At 39.6% G+C, this 17,161-nt stretch overlaps 1 protein-coding gene across 1 annotated transcript in view; it reads left to right on the forward strand.

Moving 5' to 3' along the window:
• The window catches only part of MDGA1 (MAM domain containing glycosylphosphatidylinositol anchor 1), a 307,118-nt gene that overhangs the window by 89,446 nt on the left and 200,511 nt on the right, over positions 1 to 17,161 (forward strand). The window contains exon 2 of the mRNA XM_070949906.1: positions 15,894 to 16,033. Within this exon, the coding sequence (XP_070806007.1) occupies positions 15,894 to 16,033 (140 nt within the window). The remainder of the gene's footprint in view (positions 1 to 15,893; positions 16,034 to 17,161) is intronic.

Genomic DNA, 17,161 nt, shown 5'->3' on the forward strand with positions numbered 1-17,161 from the left:
TGTCCCTTTGATCTCATAGGTTCAGATTCATAGGCAACCTTGCTTGCCCTGGTATAGCAATAGCACTTAGACTTATATACCTCTCTAGGTGGTTTACAGAGTCAGCAATCTGGCTCCTCATTTTGCCCACCTCAGAAGGATGGAAGGCTGAGTCAACCTGGTATGCTAGGCAAATTCCACCTGGAAGAAATTGTCCTAATGTATTCTGGAACCAACCATTTAGTGTTTTATAGGTCAAAATGTACATTTTGAATTAGACTTGGAAATGTATAGTTAACCAATGCAATGACCAGCAAGTTGCTAAGCTAGTATAATAGGAGCTTTTATCCACTTACATCCTGACCACTGCATTTGTAACAACTGCAATTTTTAGGCAGTCCTCAGAACTTGAATCATTATCCTCAGTGGCTACTCAGGCCATAAAATCCAGAGCTACTCAGTCTTGAAATAGCTGAATCCTGCTGTTCCCCATCCAGACTCTGACATCTTCCAAACATCAGGATAAGACATTCATGGCAATGCTTAGTTCTCCAGGGGTAGAGATATATAATTGGATATCATCAGCATACTAATGTTGCCTCAACCAATGGCGATGATGAGCTCACCCAACAGCCTCATGTAAATGTTAAAGAGGAGAAGAGAGAGCAACAGGTTCTATGGTAGCCCACATATGTCAAGGGTGGGCTCTCTCCTCCTGGGTCATCGCTGATTGGAATCGACCTTGAAGGAAGGAGCCTTCATTGTTACGAAGTGCTAATCTGGGATATACTTTTTGACTGCTGGTTTCTTTACTGTTGGTAGTCAATCCTAAAAGGTTGAAGCTATTCACCCCTTTAATACTTGTATTGTCAGTTCTAAGACTGCTTACTGTTATCATTAGTTGGATCTTCTTTATATTTAAATTTAGTCCCATTTTCCCCCATTATGCTCTTTGACTTTCATTATAAAGCTTCCAGATCACTTACATTTTCAGCTAGCAGAGTAATACCATCAACAGAGCAAGATATTGATGTTTCTTCCTCCAATTTTAGCACAAGCTCATTTGCTTCCAATTCAGCCTGCTTCAATATATATTCAGCAGGTAGGTTGAATAAATAAAGAGAAATTATAGACCCTTACCTCATTCTTTTGGTGACCAAGAGCCAGTCTGTTTTATCATGTTCTGCCTGGTCTGTGGTTTCCTGTCCTGTTTATAAGATTTGCAGGAAAGCAATTAGTTGTTCTGAGATTTAAGGATGTTCCATATCTTGACCAGATGCCACAATCAAGTCCAAATCATCCCTTTTTCTCTACCATGGTTCCTATCTATTTTAGTCCATGTCCCTTCCTGCTGCACTGGACATTAAAATACAGCACATGTCATGTGTACGTTGAGTCTAGGATTATTGTTGGGTATCATTTGTTCTTTAGTCACTGATTCTTGTTTTTATTTTTTCCCTTTGCAAACACATTTTACTGGAGATTGAATTGCACTGAGATTAACACCCAAAGTATCAGAAATCAATTCACAGGTCACTGATAAATATTGACATACAGGATGAAACAGCTGCTGGTTAGGTTGCAAAAGGATGAACATGCTAGTTCAAGTTACACGTAAGAGTAACATCTGCTCTAGAAACAGTAAGTGGAATCTGTAGCACGTGCTTTCCATGTAAATAAATTCAGTACTGAATTTATCTTCAGCACATCTTCAATGTGCTGGTAGCTGGGAAGCAAAACTGGGAGGAGGCTATCCATACCCCCTTTTTCATTCACAAACACCCAACATGCCACAATCAACCAGCTTGTACTGTGATGTGTTTTCTATTCGGTGCCCACCTATCTAGAGGTCTTTTGATATTTCTTTTGTCTATACACAGTTCTGCCTGCCTGCCTGCCTGCCAGCTCACCCACCCACCTGCCCATCCATCTATCTATCTATCTATCTATCTATCTATCTATCTATCTATCTATCTATCTATCTTTCTATCATCTATTTTTAAAAGATATACAAGAATAAAAAAAAACAAGGACAAATTTAAAAAAATCAGATATAACTTCAATAAGTCACAGTAAGTGGACAGAGAAATTGCAAGAGTTATATAGTTGATGCTCAGTATATGTTGTGGCCCGCCTGCGCAGATCGTGGCTGATCCCGATGACGAGGAGGCTGGTGTGGGGTCACGCCACCCCCACCGCCGCCACCGTCGGACAGTGAGGAGGCTGAAGAGGATGTGGTGCCAGAGGCAGAGACTCAGCCAAGGCCTTCAGGACCTCCAGAGGCTCCTTCAAGTGGAGAGAGCGAAGGGGAGGAGCCCCTCCTCAATGCTCGAGCACGCAGGACTGCCAAAAGGCAGGAGTGGCTACTCAGGAGGAGGAGGTCTCCTCCAGAGTAAGGTTTGAGGATAATTTGCCACTTCCTTAGCCTATTTAAGTCGCACACAGTTAGTAATTTCTTGCTGGAAACAACGTGTAATTATTACAGAGCATATTGGAGAATGAGTGTCTTATCGTATCTTGTTTTCTGAGCTGATTGTCAACTTTTGCCGGACTTTGTTTATTCTTGATACATTATAACTTTGATAAGGACCGGTGGTGTGCGTCACAATCCTTGGGAATCTGGAGCTGGGGCAGAACAGTATATGTGTTAAAGTCTTAGTCATAAAAAAACAAAACACACTGAGAAAAAAGATTTAAAATTTCTTTTATGATCTCTGAGTGGGAGATACTGGTTCTGTTCCATCCCATCCCTGAAGCTCACTGGATGACCTTGGGCCGGTCATTCTTTCTCAACCCCTCTTTGTTAACAGGTGAACAAAAATGCAGGAGGGACTGGTACACACGCCACCTTCAGTTTCTGAATAAAAAGCAGGATTTAAAGGTAACAATAAGGAATTTCACTGGAGAATTTGCTCACTGGCTGTTACTAGCATACTAGCATAGCAGCAAGAATATAAGAGTGCTTTAAATGTTTATGAACTGCAATTTGCAGTATCTCTCCCTGTTGCCCCTTGTGCCTAGTTTTACTGGGAACTGCAATTCAGGTGCATGCTGACCACTAATTCTTTTCTGTTGTATGTAGTTGTAAATACTTGTCTTCAGTAGTGGTTTAAGGATTTGCTAGCTCAGATGCTTGACTTTTAAACCCACAATGAAGTGGGAAACAGGTAGCTTTCTTAAGCTGGACTCTTGTCACAACAGCCAAACGATTTGTACTGTTTTGTGCCAATTCCTTCCTTAACTCTTAAACCCGAATCTCCGCCCTCCCTCCCCTTTTTTTTAAAGGCAGACATTTTCCTGATTAGTTACACACTGTTGCATGTAGTTTCGACATTATGTTGAATTAAATAATCTTAATTATAGCTTACAATAAAGTGTTGGTTTTAATACTGGTGAAAAACAACTTCTTTCCCCATTGCTGCTTTTTATAAACGTGCCTGTTCCTTTCAGTAGCAGAAATTCTATAAACATCATATATTATGGTAATAATGGGAATGTGGAGTACACTGCCTTGGGCATAAAGGTATTTTATACCTTTCAGTTTCCTTTTATTTTAATGTATATACATCAAGCAAAGGGCTCATTAGAAAGCTCGCTGCAGAGGTCAAGTACATGTAAAGGCCAAACATATCCAAGAGATGCTGAGTTTCCAGGAAAGCTGAGACGTGCTGGGATAGTTGAAACAATAAAAGCTTTTATTGCCCTTTAAAAGCTGCACCTCTACTTAATTGTAATACGGGTCTTTCTTAACAGAATTTTTTAACCTTCCTTCCTTCCTTCCTTCCTTCCTTCCTTCCTTCCTTCCTTCCTTCCTTCCTTCCTTCCTTCCTTCCTTCCCCTTTTGAAAGTCAGAAACATAAGCTGCTCCAAAAGATGATAAAATGTTTGCTACCTAGATATGGCTGTTCTGCCTATACCTTGCCAATGTTTTGGGTAACATCATACCCAAAACATTGGGTATGATGTTTTGGGTCCCATTTCTCCCTGTGCAGGAATCCAAACGAAAGCATCCTTTAAAGCTGTCTGTCAAGCCACTACTTAAGTGTATCCAGCTAAGGAGAGCACCCCCCAATTACTTGTGTAGTGTATTTGAGTGTCAAATTGCTCTTAGTTACTAAGAAAGTTTCTCTAATGTCCTAATCCATTAGATTAGATGGCTCAGGGTGACTGCCTAGTCGTCATGGGGACAGGAGGAATAGTTAAAGTTGAGTGATGGGAGTAAAACAAAATAGAGTATGATTAAAAATTGTTTTTAAAAAATAACAGTAAAAGATAAAACTAGTAAATTGTTCTGTTGGCTCATCAGCACCCTCTTCCCTCCCAAATCCATTATTTTTTCGTCCTGCCCTCTAGAAAAATAACACTTCTTGAACTTCTGTGTGATATCCTTTCAGGAATTTGAAGAGATAAGAGTGTTATCACATTATAGCTCAAACTTTTTTCTCAAGGTTAAACTTGAAATATTCATTTAATCTCTCTTCAGAAATCCTCATTGTCCTTGTTTGTCCTTGTTGCCCTTCTCAGAAGATGTTCCATGTCCATGATGAGATGGTATCTATTCATTATAGTATCATTTGTCCCTAAATAAATTAGCAAGACAAAATAATTGCTAATGGATTTGGATGTTGTTCTATCACATCTCTAATCCTTGCTTCTGGCAAACAAGCACTTCTTGGAATGATAGGTCCAGTCAATTCATATTCACTTTAATTCCTCATAGTTATGAGTTAGCAATTACTTCTGTTTGACTTCTTGCAGGGTGCAGCCATATCCCCTCCATTGTTCAATGATCTACTGTTTCTTGTTGCTCTTTTTTCCCCTCATGTAAACTGTGTGTGTGTGTGTGTGTGTGTGTGTGTGTGTGTGTGTGTGTGTGTAAAAACCAGACATTTGTTTCTAAGTTTTAGTGTCTAAAAAGGTATCTCTCTCATTTGCCCTCATTTGCTGGGATAATTCCTTTTTGTTTGTTTGTTTGTCTTCCTTATAGAGTGGTTTAGTCTATCAGCTCCTTCACGTAGTCTGATCAATCTCCATCCTGTTTCATTAGATAAAGTGTAGCCACTTAGTCCAATCTTGGGACTATATATTTTCATGTAGGGACATTTTAAAGCAGCGCAGGCCACAAGAATCTGTTTCATTTGTCTTCATTTTTTGTGAAGACACCACCAATAGAAGGTGGCCTTTTCTATTCTGTCCTTGTTTTCTATTCAGGTTCAAAAGTTGGCCACATATATACAGAATAACAGAGTTGGAAGGGACCTTGTAGGTCATCTAGTCCAAACCCCTGCTCAAGCAGGACACCCTATACCATTTCTGACAAGTGGCTATCCAGTCTCTTCTTAAAAGCCTTCAGTGATGAAGCATCCACAACTTCTGAAGGCAAGCTGTTCCATTGGCTGATTGTTCTCACTGTCAGAAAAATTCTCCTTATTTCTAGGTTGAACCTCTCTCCTTGATCAGTTTCCATCCATTGTTCCTTGTCTGGCCTTTGGGTGCTTTGGAAAATAGGTTGTCCCTCTCCTCTCTGTGACAGCCCCTCAAATATTGGAACACTGCTATCATGTCACTTCTGGCCCTTCTCTTCACTAGACTAGCCATGCCCTAATCTATACTAAAATTCCTTCTTCCAGATACCCCACCAAAGTACACACAGGAATTTCATGTGTTCTTTCTGTCTTTTGTTTCACTTGCACTGGCTAAAAAATCATTACTGGATTTAAGTAAAGGTCCTAATTATAATGTTTTAAATCCTGAACCAACACCATTCTCAGCCTTTGTCCAATCAGGAGGAGACAGGGCATTATAATTTCCTATCAGATGATTGATAATCTTGGAGACGGGAGATGTCTACTAATGTCATCTGGCCCACTGTAGCCAGTTACTTGCCCTGATGCAATGGGGAAATAAAATATAATTAATTACTCTACAAACCAGGAGAGAAGCCATGTAAGAGCAGTGCGGATTCATTATATGCAGCCATCAAGTTGGTTTTGACTCCTAGCAATCACATAGACTTCTCCAGGATGAATGAGCATAATATAGACATCTATAAATATAGCAGTTGATGCTTGTAAATATGTCCAGGATTTAGATACCTAAGCCAGGAAACTCCCTTCTCAACATAAAGAGTTTGCCTGAACTCATGTCCCAAAGCAAAAATTAAGAAATAAGAGGGATTTGCTTGCTCTCTGTGTGGATGTAACTTCATGAAAATAATGCTTTGTATACAAACTATTATATTAAATATGAATAATTTGACTGAGTGTGTTTACACAATTAGATCAATCTCTATGTGATTATTGTGTTTAGCTGTGTCTTGCATTTTTATTTAGCTTGGGTAATGTGCAGAGCGTTGTCAGGGTACACTATAATTGAAATAATTGTTGATAGGGTTTGTGGAGATCTTCTGAAAGCAGCTGTTATTGCTGCATTTTTTAATAATAATTGTTTTCCTTTTGACTGTGGTGCTTTAAGAACATATATGACTCTTGTTATGGTATATCCTCATATGTAATTTTAGGAATTTTTCCCAATGTACACAGTAGCTTTATAAGGCAACACACAACTACAGAGATATGCTCTTCCTCTTTTAATATCCATATTGTGCTGTTGGAAGAAATGTCCATCTGGGTCCAGCTTCAAGTTGGGAGAAAGACACTGGAAACTTGGTGGCTGTTTTTAATGGTGGACAGGACCACATGGTTTTGAGGTCCTGGGCAAAAAGCACATGGGAGACACACAGAGAGATATATTTCTACCCTCTCTTGGGCCCCACCGTAGAGTTTCCTGTTCCTGTACAAGAAATGGCTGTCAGACTCCCAGGGGGTGGGGGTCTTAGCTAACTTTGTAGGCTGTCTGTGAACCAAGCTTGGTTGAGTCTTGCTAGGTGATGCAATCTTCCCAAGTGCCATGTGGTGAGATGGGTAGAGGGCTAATCTTATCATGTCCTGAGTGTCAGCTTTGGAAGCCATATTAGTACCAGAAGCTTCCAAGCTGCCAACTCCTTGTGCTTGGGAAAGTAGGAGGGGGAGATTTAGAAGAGTGATTGTAGTTAGACATAATAGCATTCTTCCCTTCGGTCAAGGCCATGGTGTTTATGCATCTAGAGGAGGAGTGGTTGCAGGGATGGCTTAAGGTGGGACAGATGATGATTGGGCCATGTGACAGACCGATGGGTGCAGGGGCTGGATTTGGGGTTTTAATTTACTAAGGGAAAACCCGGAACTCTCAGATTTGGGTTTTCCCAGATGTGCCAGTATACCTACTCTAATAAATGGAACTTTGAGAAATGCTAGCCTCAGAGTTTTTAATTGGAGTGGGGCTTTCTAGAACGCTGACACGGAGGGCCATGTCTTAATCCCATCACCCTGGAGCTGAAGGGGGGGGGCATGGAGCTGCTGGGAGCTGCTTTGTCTTTAAAAACACGTTTCTCCTTTTCTCATCCAGGGAAATATAATATTCTGCCTCTTTAATATTTCCTAGAATATTTCATTCTTCTAGGAGGGGGGTGGGTGCTAACTTCTTACAGTGCTTAGAAACCTGTAGGTGCTGTATAAATACTACAATCGTAATAGTAATAATAGGATTGTTCTGTTTGAGAAACTGAGTTACTCTGACTATACATCAGAGGAGGAACAAAGCATCAAGGGATTGGACTCAGTTGTGTGCCCTCTGGTGACAGAAAATGCTTTGATCTGAAGGAGATTCTCCAGAGCAGGAGAGGTAATTTCCTCTTCTCTCTATGCTGCCCTACAGCCAGCTCCAAAGGATTAGTAAGGCTCTTTGGAATAACATAGTAGCTGGTACAGGGGAGTTGCAAAAGGAAGAAAGGGGATTTTCTCAGATCTCTCCCATTTCCCTTAATGAACTCTTTAGTGGAACAAACGGACACAATTGAAACACAGATTTGAATAGGAGGCACAGCAATAGGAGTAACAAAACAAACAAACTAAGCAAGATCAGTAAGCAGCTAGAAGTTAACTTGAGCAGCAGGCTCCTGTTTTCACAAGGAGAGAAAAAAAAATTGAGCTCTCAGCATCAAATTGCTCCCAGAGACATTAGAGCAACTTAACAAGAGCTTAACTTCTTCTAGGAGGCTAAGGAGATTTGGTGAAGTAAGACTGAGAGGATTGGAGGCATGTCATAAAAAGTCTGAGAAAAACAGGATAAGTAATGAGGCTTAGATTTTTAGGCAAAACCCGAATTCAGGAAATTCACTTATTGAAATTCACTTACTAATTAAACACGAAGGAAGGGGAGTTAGCCCAAAGGCTTTCTGCTAATATAGTCAGTAAGTCAGAGGTAGGTAGAGTGACACCAACCAGCTTTCAGTGATTTTTTTTGGGGGGGGGTGAAAGTTAGTCCTTATCCACTGGTATGCAAACAACAATAATAACTAAACCATTGAAAATACTATTTGCCTGAGGAAAAATTATTTATTTATTTATTTAGCATATGGCATATTATACATGGATTAGCAATGTATATTAACATTTTGTTGTCATGAGTCAGGAAAGTCTACAGAGTAGTCTGTCTACCCAAAAATAACTTATCTTAAAGATGGAAAAAAAATCATCTCAGGATACTTTTAGGTGGCACGGTTCCACAAATTGGCTTGGAAGACTTAGTTTTTTGTTGTTGTTTTTTTAATTTGATTTATATGCCGCCCTTCTCCGGAGACTCACAATGTGTTAAGCAATAGCCTTCATTCTTTTGTATATTTATACAAAGTCAGCTTATTGCCCCCACAAACTGGGTCCTCAATTTACCTACCTTAGAAAGGATGGAAGGCTGAGTCAACCTTGAGCCTGGGGAGATTCGAACTTGAAGTAATTGCAGGCAGCTGAATGTTAATAACAGGCTATTAGTCTGCTGCGCCACCAAGCTCTAGTATGAAGATACAGGCAAGGATTATATTTTCAAAATTAGGGCTGAATGAATCAAGAGAAAAATTGGCTGGTTATGGGAACATTATTCTTTCTGTGCAGGAATCCCAATGAAAACAGCAGTTGTGACAAATTTAGCAGGCAAATGCTTTTTCCACAACTGTTAAATTAACTAGCAACTAAGAGATGTAAAAATTCACTATTCCAGGGACACTAGCAATATTGCATTTTTCATTCATATTATACCAATCTGGATACAGATGGATTCATTTTGCCAAAACAAGCATACATCTCAAAATTGAAAAAGATACGATCAAGTGGTATATTAATAATTTGCAAGTATGGATCACCTAAACTATACTTTACTTGGTGACATGTACTTGTGAGTAGGTTGTGTAGTATTCATAAAACAGGGCTTGGCATGACAGAATCCACTCATACCTTAACATTTAATAAATATTGAAAAATACCAGATTCATGTCATAAATTGTTGCACATAAATAGCCCTCCACATAAATTGTTTGAATGTTCTTGGCTGGAAAATGAAAAACCTTGTCAACCTTGTTGACTCAGACATAACCCATTTTACTCCAGCATTTTGTTTCATATAGTGCTCAACTAGATGCCCCTGGGATGCTTGAGAATACGAGATAGAGACATACCCCTCTCCAACCCCCTTGTCAGCATAATACCCACCCACCCCAGCCTTAATGGAACACTTGGGCCTCCAAGATTGCTAGCCCTTGTCTATGGAAATTCTCAGTCATCCAGGTCATGGTTGCACCTTTGGAACATGGATAGCCCTTATTCAGCCCTGTCCTCCATGATTTTATCCTTTTTAAAGCTGTCCAAATTATTGACTATCAATATATTCTGTTGTAGTTAATTTCATCGGTTAAATTATGTGCTGCATGATGCGCTTTCCCCACTGGTGATAGTGAGCTTGTATGCTTCAACAGCGTGCTCACAGGCAGCTATTTATTTAGTAATGCACTCATGAAACTGAGGGTAAAGCTTGGATGTTGTTGCAAAGGTGTTTATTCTCCTGTGTCCTTATTCCTTTTTCTTACAATCTTCCTTGCACAAGCTCTAAATCCCCTTTTTAAGGTTTATATAAATGTTTTATCCTCCTAATACTGGCATGCTTAATAAACATTAATCCCTTGTCCACCTGGGAAGGGCAGGCCTCCCATCTGCTCTGCTCTGCCTACAGAGCTTTGTGCTGTGCCTTGGGTGTATTTATTTGTTAATGACAGCTGAGGTTCTTATGAGCAAAACAGCAGGAGGTCTGCAGATGTTGAAGGCAAGGCAAGGAGGATCTGAGATGAACTCCTGTGCATTTGTTGTGAAGGCATTCTAAGAATCTATTAATCCATAATTGTTTGGATAATGCTTGTGGAAATAGACAACAATAAATTACCAGTTGAAAAAAGGGAAAGAGGGAGAGAAGGAGGCAAAAGAATTGCTATGCACTTTTATTACATTAAAAGGTAAAAGTAAAGGTTCCCCTTGCACATATGTGCTAGTCGTTCCCGACTCTAGGGGGCGGTGCTCATCTCCGTTTCAAAGCTGAAGAGCCGTTAATGTGCCCATATCATCATTCTATCACCTGAACAAAAATTGGGTCCATACTTTCAGATGTCTGTCTATGAAGAATCTACTAAGTATTTTTTTTAAGGAACAGTGGGAAGGCCATAAAAGATATATGATGAGCAGTTGCTGCGAGACTTAGGGAAGGCGATTTGGATTGTGTAAAGGGAAGGGTGGTGGCCTTTGCCCCAAAGAGGGAAAGCAATTCTGGTGATGACTAGAAACTCTTTGACACATACAGTATGCCTTTCTATTTATCCAAGTGGGTGAAATGAGTTGGCTGAAAGATAGACAGCTGTATAAATGGTTTAAACAAATAAAGACAAATAACATGCCCAGATATAGTTCTGAACAGACTGCAACAGCTGGGAAGGAGGGTAAAAGAGGTGGGGTCACAGGCAATGTATTTCTTGTTAAAGGATGTGGCCCAGGAAGAGAAATAGTGTAAGAAGTGAACTGTGCAGATGGATTTGGGTGGATTTGGGAAAGGTTGTGGGAAGGAACTGGGGAAGAGTGCAGCTTAGATAAGGAGACGTAATATAGCCAAGATGGGAAAATATGGGAAATAAATATTTCAGAAAAACTCTGCTATAATTAATACATCTGCTTGGGAATTTATTATTTTCAAGATTATGCTTTTAGCTCAGAGTAGCATTAAATAGGGTTTTTTTTTTTTCTGAAATCCATGTGGTTTTTGCTTGGTTGGTGTGAGTCTTGGCAGAATTTGTCAATAGTGGATCATTTTTCTAAGGTGAAGATTTCTGGTATGAGATGGGCTACAACTAAGAAGAATATGCTTGGAAGGCACCTTGCAAACACGTGGAAGAGGAGAAAGAGCATCAAGAAAGTAGTGTGATGCCAAAGTGCCAGTACAAGACTAGGAAGATTATGAAGAATACACCATAAATAATGGCAGGAATAATCCAAAGCACCTGGCCCAAGAATTCCAGAATCTCTATACAGATGCAGGTGGAAACAGGAAGAATTAGAAGTCACTACGCAAGAAGTCAAATATGATATAGTGGCCATTATTGAAACTTGGTGGGATAAAACTCTTGGATGAAAGAAAAAATGAATGGATATAATTTAATCAAAAGGCCAGACAAAAGAGGAGGAAGAGAAGAACGTGATAATGAGACAGGAATTTGACATCCCAAAATTTCCTGAAGCGGTTGTTCTCTTTATCCTGATTAGTGGCTGCAGAACGTGAGGAGCCCCTGAGCCACATTGGCCTACTCTTCCCTGCAGATCTACTACAGGAGCTGAGGATCAAAAGCCTTCAGGAGGAAGGAAGCCATGGATAAAAAACAGTAAGGATGGGGGACAAGCAGGCATCTCCTTTTGTCTGCCGCCTTCTGATTTTCAAGTCTTCCCTACAGCATCCCTCTGCTGCTCCAGGGAGAAAGGAGGTAACATCCTGGCAGAAAAACAAAACTGGTATAACTCAGGGTCTTTCTTCTTCCACTCTGCAGCTATTAATTGAGATGTAAGAGAACAATGGGAACAGAGAGCAAAGATGAGAATAAACAACACTATGGTGTCTTTCAGCAATCGTCATGGTCCTATGATTACAGGTAGTCCTCGATTTACAACTGTTCATTTAGTGACCGTTCAAAGTTACAATGGGATTAAAAAAGTGACTTACAACCAATTTTTACACTTATGATTGTTGCAGCATGCCTATGGTCACGTGATCAAAATTCAGATACTTGGGAACCGACTCATATTTATGATGGTTGCCGTGTCCTGGGGGTGGGATGTGGTCATGTGATCACCTTGGGTGACCTTCTAACAAGCCAAGTCAATGGGGAAGCCGGATTCACTGAACAACTATGTTACTAACTTAACAACTGCAGTGATTCACTTAACTATGTGGCAAGAAAAGTCATAAAATGGAGCAAAACTCGCTTAAGTGTTTCACTTAACAACAGAAATGTTGGACTCAATTGTGGTCATAAGTTGAGGACTACCTATATATGATTTATATATAAATCTAGTCTGCTGGGGAACTGTGACTCACATCTTTCAGTTTCCTTTACCCGATCTTCATCCAAAATTATATTCATTATGTAAATATGGAGCTAGGGAATACATTGAAAAAGAGGTGTATGGCACTGTTTTGTCTTATATTTCCCAGTGAACTCATCAATGTATCGTATTTTTCGGACTATAAGATGCACCGGAGTATAAGACGCACCTTAGTTTTTGGGGAGGAAAATAAGAAAAAAGCTGATTCGTGGGTGGATTGGCCTCCTGAAATACCCCCAATCAGCTGTTTCCAGAGGTGAACTTTAGCAACAGGTTCATTGGTTGTGAGCTCTGTGCCTTGCTTTTTTTTTCAGCCTTTGAAACCTCCATTTGGAGGCTTTTTTTCAGCCTCTGAAACCTCCGTTTCAGAGACTGGGCGGGGCTACATTTGGACTATAAGACGCCCCCAGATTTTCACCCTCTTTTTGGGGGTAAAAAGGTGCATCTTATACTCTGAAAAATATGGTATTCATTAAAACGCCTTTATGGAGAAACAGGTTGGAATCAGGAAAAAAGCGGACATGCACAGTAAAAACGGAGTTATATGTGATTGTGTGTATTACGCATGCTTCCCATAATCCCAGAGAAAATTCAGCTGTTTTGAGGAGTTTTAGAAAGATGTTAAGTTTCTACCCTTGAGTATCCTAAAGTGCCTTTTTGAGATTGAATCTGCACCCCAAAGCATTTTTTGAAATCTTATACACAGTCTCTCTCACACGTATGTTATTATGGTTATTGTAACCATTCTGTGAATGCAAATGTGTGATATAAGTTGAGTGAATGAATTACAGGTAGTCCTCGACTTACGATCACAATTGAGCCCAATGTTGGTAAGCGAAACATTTGTTAAGTGAATTTTGCCCCATTTTATGACTTTTCTTGCCACAGTTGTTAAGTGAATCACTGCAGTTGTTAAATTAGTAACACGGTTGTTAAGTGAATCTGGCTTTCCTATTGACTTTGCTTGTCAGAAGGACACAAAAAGCGATCACATGACCCCGGGACACTACAACTGTCATAAATATGAGTCAGTTGCTAAGCATCTGAATTTTATTCATGTGACTGTGGGGATGCTGCAACAGTTGTAAGTGTGAAAAATGGTCATAAGTTACTTTTTTCAATGCCCTTATAACTTTGAATTAAGCTACCTTGATATTCTGATGCCCTGATATTATTCACGAAGCTTCTGATCTAGTTTATAAGAGATCTGCTCCACTAACCAGACTGCAATTATCTAAAATGATCCAAATATCTGAACTCATTGTATATTATTAACATCAATGTGACCTTATTTAACAAGTTTAAGCTTCTTGATAATCTCCGAACAGTTTAGATATGTGGGACTATGTTTGCTTTATTTTCTTATTTAGAATATGACTCTCCTAAGATGTTTGTTCTAGTCCTGGATTCATTTATTACAAAAATGCTAGATTAAGAAAACAAACAGTACCAGTGGCCATTTAGAATGAGATGTAGATAGAAAATAGATTTGCCCTACCAATTCAGAGTTATCCCAACATTTTGGGCTTCAGCTGTCACAATTCCTCCATTTGGGGTATGAGAACTTAAATCCAATATACCAATTTGGAAAAGTAAATATTGATGGATCTGTTAGCTCCAATTTTTTTTCAGTTTCTTATGTTAACAATATTACTTATTTTCATCCTCCTTCTAGATGAAAATAAAGAAGTTGGTACAAAAATGGTATACACATTGTAATTTGTTCTGTTACTCTTTCTCTACATTCTACCTAACTAAATGCATCATATATGCATTTTAATATTATAAAATGTGAAGAGCTGCAAACATTAAAGGATGTTCCATTTCAGTTTACCTGTTGACTCAGAAAATACAAATTAAGGTATGTGGGCAAAAGAAGTATTCTTTCCATTCCTAAATGTGGATGAGAATATTTTTTAAAAGCTACCTTCCAAAGTTATTACCATTATTAATACCTGATTTAAACCAGCAGTGGAGAATCCATATCATAAACTATTGTGAATGTAGGTGCTTGTGTTAATTCATCCTGTGAAGAAAAAAAAGGGTCCAGCATTTTTGAAAGCCCATATGTTGCCTGCTCTTGCCTAAATAGGATCATAATGTTTAAAGGTTGATTTTGCTTTGGGAAAAAAAAAAAACGGCTATTGAACTTTTTGTGCTGGTCCATCTGAATGATTCTGTGTCTCTTTTGGGATGGATGGATAGATGAGAGAGAGAGAGAGAGAGAGAGAGAGAGAGAGAGAGAGAGAGAGAGAGAGAGAGAGATACTGTCCATCTCTCAATAATTTAATTTTTTTTTTGTTGGTGGACCTCTGATTGTTTAAAAAAGAAATTGAGTGGCCTGACTGTAATTATTTTTTACTGATAATTTTGTTCTACTTTTGTACCACTGGAAATGTGAAATAAAAGTTATTTTAGGTAAATATATATGAATAAAATATGTATTAGCTTTTCGTATCTTCCTTTTTGTTTGATATCTATGAAGATTCTTAGTCATCCAGATCATCGTTGTCCCAAAGGTGCTTTTTCAAAAAGCAACTGGGCTTTGTTTTTCCTTGAAGACGTTTCAGTTCTCAACCAAGAAGCTTTTTCAGTTCTTCAGTTCTTCTTCTTCGGAACTGAAGAAGCTTTAACAGATTAATAGAGTTGGAAGGGGTCTTGTAGGTCATCTAGTCCAACCCCCCGCCCAACCAGGAGACCCTACACCATTTCTGACAAATGGCAGTCCAAACTCTTCTTGAAAGTCTCAAGCTTCTTGGATGAGAAGTGAAATGTCTTCAAGGAAAAACAAAGGAAGTCTAGTTGCCTTTTGAAAAAGCACCTTTGGGATTCCTTTTTGTTTCCATGCTTGTTCTGCTTTTTGCTTTATGGCCAAGGAATTGATAAAAGTTGCATAAGAATCTCTCTTCTCTTCAACCTGAGAGCATTTCCTAGTCAAAATCAATCTCCTGAAAACAATAATTTGACCCAAATTATACAAGTTCAAAACTGCAATGTAACCTCTGTATTTGTAGATCTTGGGAAATTAATGGCTTGGACTGCAGAAGGAATTGATATTTTGATGCTATGTGTTTTTTAATGAATAAAAATGTAACCATGTGATCATTTGATTTGCACTGCTTCAAACATACACAGTAGTTCTAACCATTGTTCTTTTTCTGGATAATGGCATAGCCTTTATGATACCCGATCTAGAGACCTTAGTGGTAGCTGAAGCTGCCTTCCTGTTGTGGTTTCCTAAGGGAAAGCTTCATTGAGCAGAGTGGAATTTACTTTGGAATAGCCTTGAGATAGCACTGTTTATATCTGCAGTGAGGTGCTGCAAGAACAACTGGAATATGACACAGATGCAATGGATAGACATGAACTCCTTAGATATTTGCTTCTCAAGTTTTCTGCTTTTCTCCATAGCTCCTGCCCAGGCCCAGATCATTCATGCTGGGCAGGCATGTGTTGTAAAGGAAGATAACATCAGTGAACGAGTGTACACAATTCGGGAAGGTGACATCCTTGTTCTGCAGTGTTTGGTTACAGGGCACCCACGGCCACAGGTAAGCTTTCTCTCCTTATTATCAGAATATTGTTTGACCTGGTATTCTCAGGTATTTTCGGCTATATCGATATAGAGATTCTCTTTCCTTCTTCATCATCGTTTTTTAAAGTTTTATTCTGACTGACTTTGAGCAACTCTGGGAAGCTATCAATAACCAAACGAAGATATTACAGTAAAACATTTAAAATAAAGAGAGAGAGAAAAGATAGCAAGTGCAATAAAGGAGGGGTCTCATTCTCCCTCACTTAAGGCCTGAGTGTTTCATCATTTCCCATTCCCCTAGCTGGCATAACCAATGGCAAGGAATTGTAGAGGTTGTAGAATCAGGAAACTAATTCATACAATCCACAATATGCAGATTCCTGACCAATTCAATCTAGAGTTGGTGTACCCTGCAGGTCTTTTACAATTCTTTTGAACAGCGGCAAAGTGGTGGCCATCTGAATCTCAGGGGGGGGGAAATCTTATTCTTCATCCTTATCACCAACTTTAGTCTAATTAGGCAACCTGCCAAAGGCTTTTCTTGGCAAAAGTTCAAAAGCAGAAGACGCAGGCAAGAAATAAATGCAGCAAGACAGGAAACAAATCTATCAATGTTGTTTTCCAACAAAGAGCCCAAGAGTTGCTGGTCTTTTAAGCCTTATGGGAGGGGCCAATAATCTCTTGGCTTTACTCCCGAGTCGTCCTTTTTGCTTTAGCTGCTCTTGCCTTCTAGCAGCTCTTTTCATGCGTGCACTAGGAACAGGCTTCTCCTGTTCCTCTGTCTCTCTGCTGTCAGCCTCCGGAGTCCACACATCACTCCCAGATGGCCCTGGCCCCATCTCTGCCTCCAACACAGAGCCCTCATCCAGGCCTTCCCCAGCCTCCAGGACTGGCCCATGTTCCTCCCCAGCCTCCTCAATGTCCGACCCCACTGCCAGCTCCACAGGCTCCTGGGGGACCACAACACTACTACAGAGAAGACATTCTTCTGAGGATCCAATTTATGACTTTGTATATTCGAAGAAACCCATAGGACACCAGCCCTGCAAGATTGAATTGACCAGGCAGAATATCCACTGAATATGTGGCATTCAGAAATGTCCAATGTCTAATGAAATAGACAGTCAGATTCACCATAATGTGG

Source organism: Pituophis catenifer, unplaced genomic scaffold (assembly GCF_029215685.1).
Source record: "Pituophis catenifer annectens isolate HBS135680 unplaced genomic scaffold, rPitCat1.0.hap2 SCAF_1, whole genome shotgun sequence".
NCBI lineage: Eukaryota > Metazoa > Chordata > Lepidosauria > Squamata > Colubridae > Pituophis > Pituophis catenifer.